The sequence below is a fragment of the Anastrepha obliqua genome, chromosome 4, assembly GCF_027943255.1.
Source record: "Anastrepha obliqua isolate idAnaObli1 chromosome 4, idAnaObli1_1.0, whole genome shotgun sequence".
Taxonomy (NCBI): Eukaryota; Metazoa; Arthropoda; class Insecta; order Diptera; family Tephritidae; genus Anastrepha; species Anastrepha obliqua.
The window spans coordinates 103607069-103625184 of NC_072895.1; the positions used below are offsets into that span (position 1 = coordinate 103607069).

The 18116-nt window shown below is 41.2% G+C and overlaps 2 protein-coding genes across 2 annotated transcripts; one reads left to right on the forward strand and one right to left on the reverse strand.

Annotated features, from left to right (window-relative positions):
- The first annotated feature begins 4272 nt into the window (after positions 1 to 4272).
- Positions 4273 to 6132, forward strand: LOC129244312 (uncharacterized). Its single transcript, XM_054881930.1, has one exon. The coding sequence runs from the start codon at positions 4273 to 4275 to the stop codon at positions 6130 to 6132; it is 1860 nt and encodes a 619-aa protein (XP_054737905.1).
- A 2914-nt stretch (positions 6133 to 9046) lies between these two features.
- On the reverse strand, positions 9047 to 10924 carry LOC129244314 (uncharacterized). The gene has a single exon (XM_054881931.1). It carries the CDS (start codon positions 10922 to 10924, stop codon positions 9047 to 9049), a length of 1878 nt encoding a protein of 625 aa, XP_054737906.1.
- Between the last annotated feature and the right edge of the window lie 7192 nt (positions 10925 to 18116).

The following is an 18116-nucleotide window of genomic DNA, read 5'->3' on the forward strand; positions in this document are numbered from 1 at the left end:
GGATCAAAGAACCTGTATCAAATTTTGTGTGAAAAATGAAATAAAGTGCTCTCCGAGCACTTCAACAACAGACGAAAAAATTGACGAAGTGAAGAAAATGGTATTGGCCAATCGTCGAATCACCGTTAGAGAAGTTGCTGAGGACCTAGAGATATCGATTGGCTCCTGGCCTTCGATTTTTTTCAATGATTTGGGCATGAGACGGGTCGCCGCGAAATTCGTACTAAAGCTGCTCAATTTCGACCAAAAGCACTATCGCATGAACATTGCTAATGAGATGTTGGACTCTGTCAAATTTGCTCCAGAGGGTCTTAACTGGTGACGAATCGTGGGTTTATGGTTATGACGTGGAAACCAAAGCTCAATCATCTCAATGGAAGCTGCCGCATGCACCAAGACCGAAAAAAGCGCGCCAAGTTCGGTCGAATGTAAAAGTTTTGCTTACCGTTTTCTTCGATTGCAGGGGCGTTGTGCATCATGAGTTCTTGCCACAGGGTAAAACGGTCAATAAGGAATATTACCTGCAAGTTATGCGCAATTTGCGCTAAGCAATCCGCCAGAAACGTCCGGATTTGTGGAAGAACAAAAATTGGCTCTTGCATCACGATAACGGCCCTGCTCACACCAAAAACAACTTACTAATGATGCCACAGCCACCGCATTTCCCAGATCTAGCCCCCTGTGACTTTTTCTTATTCCCTAAACTGAGGAGACCCATGAAAAGACGACGCTACGCTGCGATTGGCGAGATAAAGACGGCATCGAAGGAGGAGCTGAACAAGAAAAAAAAAGATTTTTTGAAGTGCTTCGAGGTGTGGATTACTTTGAAGGGGACAAAATAGATTGTAATGAATAAATAAATAGTTTTTGAAAAAAACACAAAATTCGCGGTACTTTTTGAACACACCTCGTATATGTATTACTTCTGCTTCATTTAGTTTCGCTGCGTTTAGGTATTTTGTTCTGATCTCCTTCAGTACCGGGCACCTTCAAAAGAAGTACTGCATATCTTCTTCCTCGTTTAAATTGCAGAGGATGCAAATTTTCTGGGTATTTACATACTTTTGGTTGCAGTTAGCTTTAGTAAACTGCATCTTGCTCTGAAAATTGCTGTAATGTCAGCTAGTCGCATATCTTCTTTAATATGATATATGATTCCCCTTTTGAGTAGTCTAAATGTTTATAAATTCGCGTCGCGCTTGACCCATGTACAAGTATATATTACTTACATATTCGCAAATTTGTTTTTGAATAACTTAAAATCATAAAAAAAGTGCGTGTAGCGTAGTACACATACTAGAAGTGAAACTTTCAAAGAAAGAGGGAGATACCCGAGTGAGAATGAGAGAGAAAGACAGAATATATATCTGAATAAATTCACAACATTTGCAGAGAACACAAATAGACAAAATTTACAAAAAACGGAGTAGGGTCGGCCGGTGTAGGTAAACGCCGGACACAAACCGTGGCAACAACGCACACTACTCCGAGCGCTTATAACCCGCACAACCGTAGCGACTCCAGGACCGCAGCAATGGCAATACCAATAAATCCGACGCCGTAATGGATAGCACCTTATAGTACGCACAAGCACTAGCCAGGGAACAGAAATAAGCGCCAAAAAGTTGGCACAAAAAACGCCCCAAACAGTAGGCACCAAGGAAATTGAACGCCAAAAAGTAGGCACTAAAAATATATTTCTTATAAGTTTGCACCAACAAACAAGCGCCAAAAAGTAGTCAGTGTTATTTCTCATTAGAAATTAGCAACCACAAGGAAAAACTCAGGAAAAATAGCCTAAAGTGTATCTAGAATATATATAAGGTATAGCTCTCTCTCTCCTTTTTCTCTATGTTATATATTTTCTCTCTCTCGCGGAACGAAAATGCCCAAAACGTTGCATGACCTTGAAAGTTTCCTCTCCATTCTCGCTTGTCCATCGATGCCTAAGAAGTTTCACTACAAAAAATTATTTTGAATGATGTAAATCTTTACTAGGACCTTTACGCGCTTCATTACCTACTTGTTTGCATCCATCAGTTGTCTTGTTCACAAGTGTCAATTATGATTTCCGTATGACGCCATTTGCAAAAATTATAAATCTTCAACTGCTTGACAGCAACTGATGATAGCGACAGGCGGGAAAAAATTCACACATGTGCAGGTAGGTTACAGGTCTGCTTATGCAAGCGCGCGTAATTCAAATTTGTCAGGTGTTAGAAATAAAAAACAAAGTCGGATACTTTTCTAACAGACCTCGTATGTTTATTAACACACAAGAAAACCTGAAAATGTATTTTTTCCTTAACCTTCTGTTGGGCACCCACAAACTTTTCTATCTAAAATTTAATTTTCTTTTTAAAAGGATCCTCGAACAGGACGAAAAAAGGACAGACCCGGGAGCCTAACCAAAGGTTTTAAAAAAGCTGTCCAAAGGAGGCATAATTTCAAAATCTACCCGACACACTGATGGCACCACAGGCAGTACAGCTTGTACGAGGGGTGCCTTTTATATGTCGGGATTAAAGAACAAAAACAAATTTTAATCATCATTGTTTTTCAAAATATTCTCCATGAAGAAGAAGAACACTTTTGCATGCGTTTGAACCAATTGTCGAAGCACTTTTGCCACTCTGAATGAGGTACCTCCAAAACATGCATTCTGAATGCCGCAACCGCCTCTTCAGGTGTCGAAAAACGTTGATCTCTCAGTTTGTTTTTTACGTACGGGAATAAAAAGAAGTCATTCGGTGCCAAGTCAGGACTATACGGCGGATGACCCATTAATTCGACGTTTCGGGTGCTCAAAAATGCAGTTGTTTGGGTCGATGTGTGAGAGCTCGCATTGTCCTGGTGAAGAGTGATCCGTCTTTGGCGATTGGTTTTCCTAATTTCTTGGAAGACAATTGGCAAACAAATGGTTGTGTACCACTCAGAATTTACTGTTCTGCGTTGTTCTAGTGGTACGGTTGCGACATGTCCAGTTTTTCCGAAAAAACAGGCTTGGAAGTCCTTCGTGCGCGAACAACTTTTGTTGGATTTGGCTCATCTTGAAACACCCATACAGTCGACTGCTGTTTACTTTCGGGCTCATACGCGTAAATCCATGATTCATCACCTGTCACGATTTCATAGACGTGTTTCGAAGCTCCCGCGATCGTATTTTTTGAGCATTTCCTTCGACCAATCGACACGAGCCTTTTTTTGAGCGATTGACAAATTGTGTGGGATCCAACGCGAACAAATTTTTTTGAAAGTCAAATGTTTATGCAATATTGAATGTATGCTGGTCCCACTAATGCCTAAGATTGTCTCAATCTCACGATAGGTCACATGACGATCTTGCAATATCAGTTCGCGCACAGCATCAATGGTTTTCGGAACAACAACTGATTTTGGACGACCTTCACGAAATTCGTCTTGGAGTGAACTACGACCACGATTGAATTCACCATACCATCGATAAACACTGGTCCTTGATGGAGTTTCATCGGCAAAAAATGAATTAAGTTCATCCATGCAATGTTGCTGAGTTAATCCACGTCGAAGGTTGTAAAAAATAATCGCACGAAAATGTTCACGATTTAATTCCATTTTTGGACCGAGATGAATCTTTTAAGTTATTGTAAACAACACAAATAGCGCTGGTATTTCAAAACGTTCTGAGTACGTAAAAGCCAAAAAATGTCAAACTTTGCGATACAGCTGTCAGTTGCCAGATTGCAACACCAGGGTTGCCAAATCCCGAAATATAAAAGGCACCCCTCGTAAAAAGACATTTTGCAGGAGCACTAGTTAGCCTTGAATTTCTTTTCTATGTTAGCCTTTGTTTTCTTAGAGTAAATGATTTAATGTTGACAAATATTTATATGCAGGTAAATAAGACAGTTTACTTAGGTTTCAAACTTTATTTTATCGAAATGAATGCGTCTCTACTACAAAGTTAGAAAATATTCCTAAGACAGTCAGAATAAAAATTACAAATTTTCATTGGCAGTTAGAGAATAGCATTTGGATTATACGCCAGTGGAAATGCAATTTTATTAGCATCAACAATATGAAAATTACCGAATGAGTTGAGCGTTGATTGATTAAACTTAATTGCGACAAATCAGCTTAATTTATTTAATAAGCTCATTACATTGAGCACATACTCGTTTATAGATATGTATGTACATATGTATGTGGATAGGCTTGTGAATGAAGGTACAGCCTAGCAATTCGGTATATAACTCCAGTTGCCTGTTGAGCAGCCATTAGTCGTCCTGCAGGATGTTGACATTGCATTTGATACTTGGGCTTGTCTACACTTTGCTGTTGCGCGCCAGCACTGCCTTCAACACAACCGAGCACGCCATGATTTTCGACGAGGTTTTATTGCGCACACTACGCCATCATCGCATTTCAAACGTACCGATTTTCATAGGCGCTGAAGATAAACACCACACTGCGTTCATGACTATAGTTGACAGCTTGGATAGACGCCTCTTGGCCGCGCGTTATATCTTCACTGCCGCTGACAACTCAACACCACCCAGCAATACGTTACGTCATCACATAGCAAACGATGCGTTGAGCGTGGTTTTATGTGATACGCCTAGCGACCGCATTTGGCGCGTTGTCGATCAGCGTTTGCGCAAATTACGCGCAACTAAAGTGGTTGTAGTTGCTACGACGGTAAAGCTTGAACCCATGGAGATGTTCGCCAAACTCTGGCAACTACAGTTCCTGCACGCCATACTACTCCACAACCACACAATTTACCGCTATTCGCCATTCCCGCATTTGCAGGTTTTTCGTGTGTCGAATCGGAGCGCCGATCTCTTTCCGCCCGCACCCACCGATCTGCAGGGCTATACGATCTCAACGCCGGCCGAAAATGATTTGCCGCGCATCTTCTTTGTAGGCAATCAGCATATACGCGGCTTTGCCTATCAGATATTCATAAGTTTTATGCGTCGCATGAATATTACGCTGCGCATCAGCAATCTTAATGAGGTTCACGACATTATGAACAGCGTTAATATGAGCACAATAGTGCAACAACTAGCAAAGCAGGAGCTCGAGATTTCCCTGCATCCGTATACGAGCATTGGTGAACATCAGGGCATTATGAGTTATCCGATATTCAAGTTGGAATGCTGCCTCATAGTGCCAGTGCAAAATGAGATTCCACGCTGTTTTTATCCGCTACGTCCGCTCAAATGGGACAGCTGGATTGTTATATGCATCGCAGTGGCCTATATCTCGGTGGCGCTTGTGTGGACCAGTCCTTGTGTACCTGGCGATGCTCCATTTCTTACAAAGCTATCGCGCACATTTCTCGAGAGCATAGCACAAGTGATGTTTTTGCCTTCGACCTATCAAAGCCAGCAGACGCCATCACTGCGATACTTGGTGGTCTATTTACAGCTGGCGCTTTTCGGGTTCCTACTCACCAGCTGGTACAATAACTTGTTGAGCAGCTTCTACACCACCATACTGGTGGGTGAACAATTGGATACATTCGAGTCGTTGATCGAGGCGCAGTTGCCCATCTTAACCAAGTTTCATGAGATCGACATGGTTTTAGAACAGGTGCCACCCGAGCTCGTACCCAAAGTGACGAAGCTTATAAAAGGTGCGAATTCGAGCGTACAAATGGCGCATCTACTGAAGTCCAACAATTCCTATGCATATCCGGTTACTGAGGAGCGTTGGCGTTTCCTCTCCTTACAAGAACAATATTCTAATAAACCCATCAATCGTTTTTCGAAAATATGTTTGGGCAGTCCATGCATAAGCTATCCAATGCGTTTGGATTCACATTTGGAACAACCTCTAGCGCACTTAATACTGGATGTCCAAATGGCTGGATTGGATATTTACTGGCTGACCTCGGACTTCAACGATGCATTGAAGGAAGGCTATGTGAAGTTGGTGAATAATGTGTTGCCTTTCAAAGCTTTGAACTTGTATACGCTTTACGCAGCTTGGATTTTATTGATTGGCGGTCTGAGCTTAGCATTCTGTGTGTTTCTTATAGAGATACGAGGTACGTCTGGAAGTGAAACATTGATAAAGCACAGAGGAGAGGAGAAAGTAGAACAGCGTTCAATGCAAAGCAATCAAGATGGTTTTAAGCAGCCTTAAAGCTACAAAGTGCTAACTGTAACTACCAAACATCAACTGCATATATTAACGCAACTTGCTGTTATATCGTCGGGCCGTACATTAGCTTGGTGAAATTTTTCTGAGAAATTAATTGTAACAATAAAATAATAATACAATAATATTTATGGAGAAGTTTTCATTTGCTTGGAAAGATCTTATACGAGTAGAGATATAGATAAAAGTCTCTTATAACTTAGCTAGTGAAAAGCTTGAGAAAGAACATTTTTTACAGATGGGTAGATCTCGGGGTTCTTTGTATGCAGTTGACTAAACAAAGTAGTTGAGATATGTTTTTAGACTCGAGAAGAGTGATATTAATATTTCTAAAAAAGTAGGGTTAGTTCAGGTGCCTCGAGATCACAAAACTTTATTTGAAAAGTTCTTTGAGTTAATATTTGAGTTGATCCTCTAACAGCGAAAACTGCGAAGCGTATGCCCAATCCACTTTCCCCTTTCGCAGTTTTATCATGAGAGCTACCGGTTGGACTTTGCATCTCTCGTATAGATCGTTGTTACTTATGGTGTTGGGCCACCAGATCTTCAATATCCTGCGTAAACATACTACTTTGGTTCGTAATTTGAAAAGAGTCAAAAGTCTACCTGAAGGAGCTGAAGCTATTTATTAAAATATGGAATGGTGAAGATTTTGAATGACCGAAGTCTAAGTTATAATTTAACTTCAGTTGAATTGGAAGTAACATTTCTCTGATCTGGGTTCCAGGAAATGAGTATATAGAGGGAAAAGAAATTGCTGATGAGCTTGCCAGAATTAGTCTCAAAGAATGAAGAAGAATAAATTAGTCTCTCCTACCCGGCCATCGGCATGTCTCTGACTGTTTTTAAAGGGGAATTGCACAACTTATTTCTTAGGATAGCATAGAAAAAAATAGAGTTACATTTCTTCATGTGCTATTGCGAAAAACATTTGGCCCCAATACAATAGACGGAGAACTCAGAAGGTCCTGGGGCTTCTCGCCTTTCAATTTCCAAACTCATAGCTGGGACGATCGGCACAAACGCGGAAAAGCTAGGCTTACCTTTTAATCCACCTTGCAGAAGCTGTGTGAACCTTTAAAGAAGAAAGGAGACTTTTGAGCATTTTCTCTGTAAATGTCCGGGTTTGGCAGCTGGACGAGTAAGGTCACTGCGCGCTCCTTTCTTCGATAGCCTGCGTCAACCTAAACCCCATCAATCTTCTCCATTATATCAACAGCTCTCGCTAGCTATAGATATCTTCTTGTTGGAGGTCTTGTAATGTGTTCAAAACGGTACTTTAGTGCTACTTAGGGAGTGCCAGAGTCAACAGTTTCACCTACCTACCTGAGTTGGAAGTAAGTGGAATAAACAATCGAAAAGAGCAGATGTGCTGCAAACTGGAAAACAGTGTGTATCTTTGTATTTCCCCGAAATACACTTTCAGAACGTCTTGCAAATGGCAAATTGTATTCATGAGAGTCTTTTTCATGACAACACCTCCCTCAGAAGCTTACATTTGTCTGTACAGAGTGAGTCGCTATCTGAAAATACTATGGAGATCGAGTTCGGGATAAGCCGAATGGCGTGCACGGCTTCGGTGGCTACCATACATCTAACGTGGCTGCACAGCGAATAAAAAAAAATATTCTAAAAAGAAAATTTATTTGTTTAGAGTTGTGAGTATATTCGTATTAACTGAACTTCTTCTTCTTAATTGGCGCTATAACCGCTTACGCGATTTTGGCCGAGTTTAACAAAGCGCGCCAGTCGTTTCTTTCTCGTGCTAACCGGCGCCAGTTGGACACACCAAGTGAAGCCAAGTCTTTCTCCACCTGATCTTTCCAACGCAGAGGAGGCCGCCCTCTTCCTCTGCTACCACCAGCTGGTACCGCATCGAATACTTTCAAAGCCGGAGCGTTTGTATCCATTCGGACGATATGACCCAGCCAACTTAGCCGCTGGATCTTTATTCGCTGCGCTATGTCTATGTCGTCGTAAAGCTCATACAGCTCATCGTTCCATCGTCTGCGATATTCGCCGTTGCCAACGTGCAAAGGTCCAAAAATCTTACGCAGAATCTTTTTCTCGAACACTCCAAGCGTCGCTTCATCGGATGTTGTCATCGTCCAAGCTTCTGCGCCTTACATTAGGACGGGCATGATGAGAGTCTTGTAGAGTGTTAGTTTTGTTCGTCGAGAGAGGACTTTACTGCTCAGTTGCCTACTTAGTCCAAAGTAGCACTTGTTGGCAAGAGAGATTCTACGTTGGATTTCAAGGCTGACATTGTTATCGGTGTTAATGCTGGTTCCTAAATAGACGAAGTCTTTTACAACCTCGAAATTATAACTGTCTACAGTGACGTGGGTTCCGATACGCGAGTGCGCCGACTGTTTGTTTGAAGACAGGAGATACTTCGTTTTGTCCTCGTTCACCACCAGACCATTCGCATTAACTGAACTACTAAGCAGATAAGTGCTCATCTGAGATGCTCCGCGTGAGTTTAAATGTCAGAGAAGGCAATAAATATTGGGTCATATATATTATCTCGTCGTTCCTAGGTGGAACATAGGGCCTCAAAAGTAGATTATAATTTGATTTATTTGTCTCCACGAATAGCCTGCTATCTGCGCTTCTGCATCCAACTGTCGCCTCCAGTTATTGGCTCGTCTTCCGCGTCTGCGACTCCTTTGGGGATTCCAATCCAACGAAGCTCTTGTGATGAGTGCTAAAAAATAGAAATCAAAGAACGCCTAACCGGTGTATAGTAAGAGAAGTTTACTTTCTTTGTGCAGCTCAATGTTTATTTGAAAGCTAATATAAATATAAATATTAGGAAAAGTCTATAGCTTAGCGTGTATTTCGAGCCTCTAATAAAATAACTTTTAATATCCGCCGTAAAGTTCCAAGCTCTCATGCCTTATATAAGCCCACCTTCACTTTTAAGTCTCGATAGAGATATACCCTTCAGTTCACAGATGAAAAATATGAACGCGATTGTGAGTCCCAAGCCCCACACATACCAAATCGGTAGGAGAAAACTTAAGGACAACGGCCTTGGCTCCTCATGTATCAAAATGATTTTCACCAATTTCAAACGTATGGCATCAGTAAAAGCCTTTTTTCGCCAATAGATCAGGAAACCGGACTGCGAAGCATACATGATGAAGTATGTAAGAGGCAGATTAAGATGTGAATCGGTATACAAGGGGAACACATGATGGAATGGACCCACACAGATGTCCGAACGCCGAAAGAGTGGTTGTCGCAAGAACTGTTGCTGCATATCGAGAAACTCCCAGCGATCAGATTGTATGCTATAACCAAAACTAGTGTTCAGCGTATCGCGATGCTGGTCCATGAATTGTTTATCGACAATGTCCAGTTGTTGTAGAAAACGTTGCGGATATTGCGCAGGCATGGACTTCAAACGTTCATATTCATAGTCAAATACTTTGATACGCAAATTAGCACGTATTACATCGTCTACGGTAACGATTTGTGGTGAAGGTAATGAAGTCATTAGATAGCTAGCGATCTTTGTGATATACCAGTTGGAGGTTATAGAGCCAATCACAGAGAGACAGAAGAAAATAAAACGCATGCGAAGATTCAGATTCGGTGTATTGAAGAACGTTGAGTGCGCGATGTTAAGCATTGAGCAAATTGCCTGCAGCAAAGCGCTGCTGTATTCCCTGGGACGCTTGGGGGTGCATAGCCACAGCGCGAAGGATATGTAGATAACAGCGAACAGGACAAGCAGCCAAGTGTAATATTGAAAACTGTGTTGTAAATAAAGATGTTCGGCAGACCTGTTGTATAATGGTACCATAATGCACCAATCATTGATGCCGATCGGATAGCTTCTGCCCACATAATCGACATCAAAGAGTGCCGTTAGTGAGTGTGGACTGAACTCGATGGTTCTATTCGCGATAAGATCGATTACCTCACCCATTTCGATTGGCTCGTAAGGTGAGCTCATCACCGTGTAATCAACTAGCGTGACATTAATGGACTTCGTAAATGTTGTAAAAAGTTTACCAGAGGTGCCGCTAATTAGAAGATTATTTTGTTCATAGCGACGATCAAATATACGCGGCAGATCATAATGGATTACGGTTTTCAGCACATAACCTTTGAAGTCGTGGTAGTAATCAATGAAAAAGTCTGCCACATGCCAGTTACCAGTTTTGTTCACGATTTTCAGATTTGGATATGGATCGAGTGTATAGATATTATCGCCGATAGTTAACAAAATAGTGTAGAGAAATTGTTCACGCCAGATCCATGCACACATCTTATTTACAGACTCCCAGAAAAGGCTATAATTTTCGGTAGTGTCGTAGATCGCATCCGTCTGCAGCATAGGAAAAAGTATAAAAATAGTTTTAAAAATATGTACACGTTTCATGCTTTCCGTTGCCAGTGCCATAACTGTGTCGTTCGGTCCCGTCGAGAATACCAGACTAAGCGAAGGTCTGCTGATAAGAACATCTATGTGATAAAGCGTTGGATCCGTTTTATTGCCGCTGGTTATAATTATCAATGGTGCAAAGGGGAGACCACCGAAAAGATTTGCGAAAAACTCAACTGCGTACACCGAGTTGACCTCAAGTTCTTCACTTATGTAGAGAATAAAGTTTTTAAAACGGTACACGTCGTAAAGCGCACGTATCACTTTAATTAGGAATATGACGCTCACTAGCTGTGGCACTGTGCCACTGGCAGGTTGGTTTTCTTCAGCTCTGATGGCTGGACGCAACAGCGAAACGGATGTGTTGGATATGTAAAACATTCTTTTGGTATCGATGTTGTTTAACCGAATTGACGATGCCTTGAAATGACGCTAATTGTGAAGGAAGCAAAGCCTTTTAAATAAACTGCGCGCCGAAGGAGACGCAATTGAAGTGAGTGAGTAATTTTAAAGTTTTATGGCGATACTAAAGCGCGCCACCACAAATGGAGGCTATTCATTCAAATCATTTATTGCATACCATAAAGAAAATTTCAAGCACTTAATTCTCCCATCCTTCCGGCAGCATATGCATATCCATGTTAAGTTAGGTTAGGTTGTAGCGGTTTTTCACTATGGGACACACTCAGGCTCATAGCTGATTGGCATGCCGCTCTGGGATCTTGTCCTTATCTCTCCAAATACCACAAAATTTTCAAAAAGTGTAGAAAATGATGACATTTTGAGCCATGTTGATGTTTAGTTAGACCGTGTGGTATGGAGTAAGGATCGGTGAATGTATCGAGTTGTTGTTGGAGAACCTTATCAAAGCATTGCTGTTTCGTCTAAGTCATAAAAAAGGGAAAATGTGTTAGATTAGTCGGTTTAAAGGACCAAGTAATGATATGGCTGGTGACACATGCTGGGTATGTGGGCATCAATTCTGATTAGGTTAGGAGTTCAGCCTGCTACAATATTCAGCACGTAATATTGTGGCAGTAAATAGTTCTCATGCGAGGCTTTCTTTTTCATTGGGGCGGAGGATTTTTACGTGGCGGGTCCCAAACTCAGCGCAAAACCAGATATACTGGGCTGCTTCGCTTTCTTACAATAACTCGCTCTTGAACGGATGTTCGGAAGCTACACTTGGGCGAAGCTCCGAAGTTGTGGGCTGCTTGGGCCATATGCGCGAAAAATCGTCCTGGCCACTCCCAAGTGAATGGCGATCAGGGACTTTCCCTCATTCCGTGAATTTCTACACATGGAACTATCCTCCAAATCCGCCAAAACGCGTCAGCGGTTATGTCGCCAATCAAGAAGAAGTCTCTAGTCTAACTGTGGCAGCTGAAGCTCTTTGTCTGCAACTGGTGGTGGTAATAGGTCTCTGATTACGATGTTGATGAAGGAAAATTGGTGAAAGTGACGATGAACTCACGAAGAATGCCATTGAAAGCCTGTCGGTTTCACCGATTTTCAAATGTATTTTTGGTTTGCGCCAGTGAGTAGGCATCGTGTTTCAGTGCTAAGTGCAGTAACTTCATAAACTATGGCGATACGGCGAAGAGCTTTGTACTTGTAGGCCGAGCATTGTTCGCATATCTCTCCGATGCTTAGACTTAGACAGCCCCAGCGACCGTTTGCGATATATTTGAATGGTTTCAGAAGTGACCAGCACTCAACTAATTACCACAAATACAGAGCAGGAGTTACATATATGTCATTGGTTTTATTCGGTTTTATATACAGTAGGTTCTGTTTTTATGCGGCTTTTTTTTATGCGGTTTTGAAATAGTACGGTTTTTTTTTTAAATTACAAAATGCATGTCGATCTATCGGGAATTGTACATATAAACAAGATTCTAAGCCAGCTAAGCAAAAACTCATCACAGATTACATCAGAAATGCTAACCCTACAAGTATGGAACCGCCTGCATCACCATCCAGATCAGACGTGTACATTTCCTCAAGTGACGGAAGTGATTTTACGCCAAATCCTAAACTAACGCGCAACATGTGGGTATTGTCTGATTCTATTTCTGACTTAAATTTATTTTTCGATTCTGACGTTTCTTAAATAAAGATATCATTTTCAAAAATACAATATTTTGTTTATGCGATTTTATTTAATTATTTCAGATTCATGCAGTCTATGGAACGTATCTATAGTTATAATATGGGGCTAGTGCCCTTTTTTATGCGATTTTATTACATTATTTCAGATTTATGCGGTTTTAGCACTTTTGAAACGTATCTATAGTTTTACTATAGAACTAGTAACTTTTTTTATGCTGTTTTTTTATGCTGTTTCTTGCTGAACGTATCTACCGCATAAAAGCAGAACCTACTGTATCTATATTGTTTCATGCCCGGTATTTTATGCTTTGCGTTATCGCGGTCCCCATTTCTTAAATTCTCAAATCGCATCAAGATAAGTAGAAAAAAATTCTTACCCTTTTACTTCATAGACGTAACAAAAAAAATTCGATGCCTTTCGGTTTCAGCTCGTATGGTCTCCAAATTTTCCTATTATTGTGTGATCGGCTCCGAATAACTACCCAAAAACATTTTCTGTCGGTAATGGGTCTTCCTTATTTAATACTTTCCGTTCGTATCTTCAAATTTTTCTTGGCGTGCAAGATCTACCTGGTATTTATAGCCAGGAACTTCTTAACAAAGTTGGCTGTACTGCTAGGCACAAACAAATTCGGTTAAGGTCAACACTAGCCAAGGTGCATTTTGTCACTCCCCAAGAGGAGGAGCCCTGCCACCATAATAAAATACTTACTAGTGAAGTGTCACTGATGGACTCTGCTTTGGATGTGGTAAAAATACCGCCAGCTGAAATATTTAAAATTGGTGCTGAGAAGGTGGTGAAGTGGCTTTACTAAGCCTCATACATGAATTAGTGTATGGTTAGAGCTTACCCCATAAGTAGTGGGAGTGACCATGAAATTTCGGACTACCACTACTGTGAAATAGTCAAGTCCAACTCCAATAAACTTATGCCATCTTGTTGTTGTTGTTGTTGTTGCGGTGGTTGAACATTTCTGAACTGAAATGCTCTTAGTGACCAGCACCGTTTTACTACCACTATCTCGTGTGTTGATCCATTCAGTGAGGTCCAAGTATAGCAGCAAATCCTTTATCTCGATGTCTGAGATCTCCTTAATTTGAAACGGAAAAGATTTTCCTTCGCCCCTTCCGCTTGACAGCTTCTACAGATAGGGTTGAAGGGTAGATTGAGTCTAGCTGCATGATCCTTTACTTTCCAATGTCCTGTAAGGGTTGCAGTGATGCGTGAAATGTTTGGCCGAGAACATCCTGGCAGGTCATTTGTCCTTTGGATTTTGCATGACGGCCATGTGTTTTTTGTTGTAATACATGTAGGTATTTGCTTCCATCTTCTTTCGGCTAAAGCATGATAGTATTGAACAATGGATGCTTTTAGTGGGTTCAGTGGGGTGGAGACTGCCACCGCCTCTGCTATGTCTAGTGGCGAGCCCTTTCTTGCTAGCTCATCCGCTATCTCATTGCCCCGTATGTTCCTATGACCGGGAACGCATATCAGAGTAATTTCAAGCAAATGGTTGAGCAGTTTCAGCTCCTCTCTACACTGTAGGACCAGTTTGGATGAAATGTAGTTGGAGTCTAAGGCCTTAATAGCTGCTTGACTGTCTGAGAAGACCAACCAATTTCCTTGTAGAGTTCTAGGGATTTGCATGTTTCTCTGATCGCTAAAAGTTCTGCTTGGAACACGGTGGCATAATCAGGAAGACGAATTGATTGAAATAGGTTGAGTGGGTCCGAATGGAAGCCAGCTCCCACACCACAGTTCATCTTAGAACCATCGGTGTAAATTTCGATATCGTGTCTTCCAATCACCTCTCCTTTGCTCCACTCGGCTCTCGGTGGAAAACGTACCGTAAAGCCTTTTTTGAAGTTGAGGTCGGGGACTGTGTAGTCTGATCCGTTTTTGAGCAGCGGGGGTCCCTGTAGGAGGATCTTACTGTGACCGTACGACCTTGTTGTCCAGCTTCCTAAGTCTCTGAGTCTCACCGCGCTGCAAGTAGCTATTGTTTTAATGTGTAAATTTAATGGCAATAGATGTGTTAGTACATTGAGCGCTTCAGTAGGACTGATGCTAAGCGCTCCTGTAGTTAAGATACACGCTGTTCTTTGTATCTTGTTCAGCTTAGTTTTGTTGTATTTCCTTTCTATTGCAGGCCACCAAACTAGTGCCGCATATGTTAGTATTGGCCTTACAATGGCTGTGTAGGACCAGTTGGATAATTTTGGTTGGATACCCCATTTTTTTCTCAACATTCTCTTACGCGTGTAAAGTGCTATATTCGCTTTCTTTACCCTGTACTCTACGTTGGACTTCCAGCTGAGTTTGGGGTCCAGGATAACCCCTAGGTATTTTGGCTGTTTGGTTAGCGTGAGGCTGACGCCGTTTAGTTTTGGGAGATTAAAGTTTGGCACCTTGGTTTTCTTGGTGAATAGCATCAGTTGAGTTTTTCTCGGGTTTACACTTAAACCACAGTCCGTGGCCCAATTGCTGAGTAATACCAGAGCTCCTTCCATAATCTCACTGATTGTGGTTGGAAACATTCCTGAAACCATAAGCACTATGTCGTCCGCGTACGCCACCACTTTAATTCCCTTTCGGTTAAATTTGGTGAGGATGTTGTTGGCGACTAGTAACCACAGCAGAGGGGATAAGACTCCTCCCTGAGGGGTTCCCCTGTTGACAGAGCGTTTTATCGTGCTGCTGCCTACCTCACCGATGCCATCTTATTTATAATAGACGAGGTGTACACGCGTTGAAATGTTAAATCCGCATTTTTCAGCACGATGTTGATGTTTGACAATAAAGTTTGGGAACTTTTTCTTTACGGGCACGTACCATATACATACCTTCATATAACCTGGGTTATTGAAAATAGCTCAAAAAACTTCCGAATGAATCCTAAAATGTCCTCGGTAGTTGAGTTCGTAACACTTAGAGTTTCAATTATACAGGAGTTAAGTTGAGTTTCAATCACTGTCTAGTCAATACCGGACCTTTATAAAAAATATACTCGGACGTCTCATCATTCAAGGTAAAGTGAACAATCCATCTCAGTAGGCAGACTTAACCGGTGTATGTGAAAAATCAGTCTATTGTTATTGGCTCGGCAACTTGTGAGCGAAATAATGCCAGTCTTGCCTAATGGCTTAATGTCGTCTCTACCGAACGTACAACTGTGGGCAAAAAGTAAGGTGAATTTATTTGTCAAACTTCGCGGGATTAAAATTTCGCTCTAGTTAATTTTTTCATGAGTTGGCAGCACTGTTAATAACATCTGGGCCAACTTTTATGTGAATGCCATTATCAGTAATATATAATATTTACGCTAATATTACCAAACGACCAAGAGTGCATTTTTCGATTTTTACAATGTCTGATTTGATTGAGCAGAGAAGTGCCATCAAATTTTGTTTGCGGAATGAAATTTCGGCTGCGGAAACGCTTAGCATGTTGCAGAAGGCATTTGGTGATTCGACCATGTCGGAGAAAAATGTTTATAAGTGGTACAAAGACTTCAAAGAGGGTCGAGAACGTGTTGATGACTTGGAGCGCTCCGGACGACCATCGACGTCAACAGATGACCAACACGTCAATAAAGTGAAGGAGTTAGTGCTCAAAAATCGTCGGTTGACTGTTAAAGACCTTACTGATATGATCGGAATATCAGAAGGATCTGTGAAAACCATTTTGAAAGACCATTTGGGCCTACGAAAAGTCAAATCTCGTTTGGTACCGAAAATTCTCAATTTCTTGGAAAAAAGTCGTCGCGTTGATGTGTGTGAAACAATGCTTTCAAACTATCAGGACAAGCTCAAATGCATCATTACGGGAGATGAGACTTGGATTTATGCTTACGACCCTGAAAAAAACCGACCAATCAAGCGAATATCGTGCTAAAGGCAAGGCCAGACCGAAAAGAGCACGTCAAAGTCGTTCAAAAATAAAGGTCATGATTACAGTTTTTTTCGATTTTCGTGATGTGGTGCACTATGAATTCCTTCCACCTGGCCAAAATGTTAATAAGGAATATTATTTGAGCGTTATGCGTCGTTTACGTGAAGCAGTTCGTCTAAAAAGACCACAATTATGGGCCATCAACTCTTGGTTTTTGCATCACGATAATGCAGCGTCTCACACTGCACTCATTCTTCGTGACTATTTCGCCAAAAATTCCACGCATATCGTTCCGCAACCACCGTATTCCCCTGATTTGGCTCCGTGTGACTTCTGGCTATTCCCAAAACTGAAGAGACCACTCCGGGGAACGCGTTTCGAGTCGATTGAGGAGATAAAAGCTGAATCGAAGAAGGTGCTGATGACTATACCGGAAATGGACTATTTGGCAAGTTTCGGGGATTGGAAAAATCGTTGGCATAAGTGTATTTCATCGAGAGGGGATTATTTTGAAGGGGATGAAATTGATTTACAAGAATAAATAAAGATTTTTCATCTTACAACCAAATTCACCTTGCTTTTTTGCTCACAGAGTATAATCAAATATTTCGACTGATTAAGTACTACCTCTGTTGCGCCAGTTCTTACTCTGTACTCACTGCACTCACTCTGGAATCCATGGAGACATTTGCCGATTCTCCTCTTGTTTTCGATCTCGCGTTGATCAGATGCTCAACATATCGTAACGCTACATATTTCAGTGCTGCTAGAAGCTGAACGTGCCGTAAGCGATTCACGCTAAGTTGTTGCCGAGACTCTCCAAACATGCGGCAGCCAGTTTAATGGACGATATAAGCGAGATTTTTTAGATCAACTTTTATTGTTCAAAAATTCATAAAAAATATTTTTGAAATGTCATCTAAACCAATTTTATGCATACAACGCTCGTAAAGTGACAGCTGTTTTGATGACTTTTAGCAGCTGTAGGCGAAATAGCTCAAATTCACTATACATACATATATTTATGTACATTCATATATACATATGTAAATGCTATATTCTTGTTTGCAAGCTAAGTAATTTTGAGTCATATAAAAATGAAAAATGATTTTGGTCTGTGGCTAATTTAATACTAACGTAGCGGATAATAAAATGCTTCATTGCTTTCAATCAGCTGCGACTGCAGTAACAAAACCAATAATAGAATCAATGATAAGTGTTTTCATTATTATCGAACAGTAACAATATGTAAAGATTGTATATGCCTGAATAAATTTGTATGTGTATGTAGGAGTTTTTAGCACGCGTGCCTGCAGGGAAGTACCTTACTAACTGGTGCCCATGTGGTGAGCTCAGAGCGATGGCTAGTTCGCGTTCCTTCTTTGTTTATATGAGTAACTGATGAATTTTTCCAGTATTGTTCAAGCAAATATTAATTGTACCCCTTTTCAGATAGTTTGGAACTATATAGTTCTATATTCTAAAGATGTCGACTAGTATTCTCTGCATTCCGTTTTCGTTAGTTCTGAACCAGTGTTAAATTTGACAAATAACAGCTGTGCAGCAAAT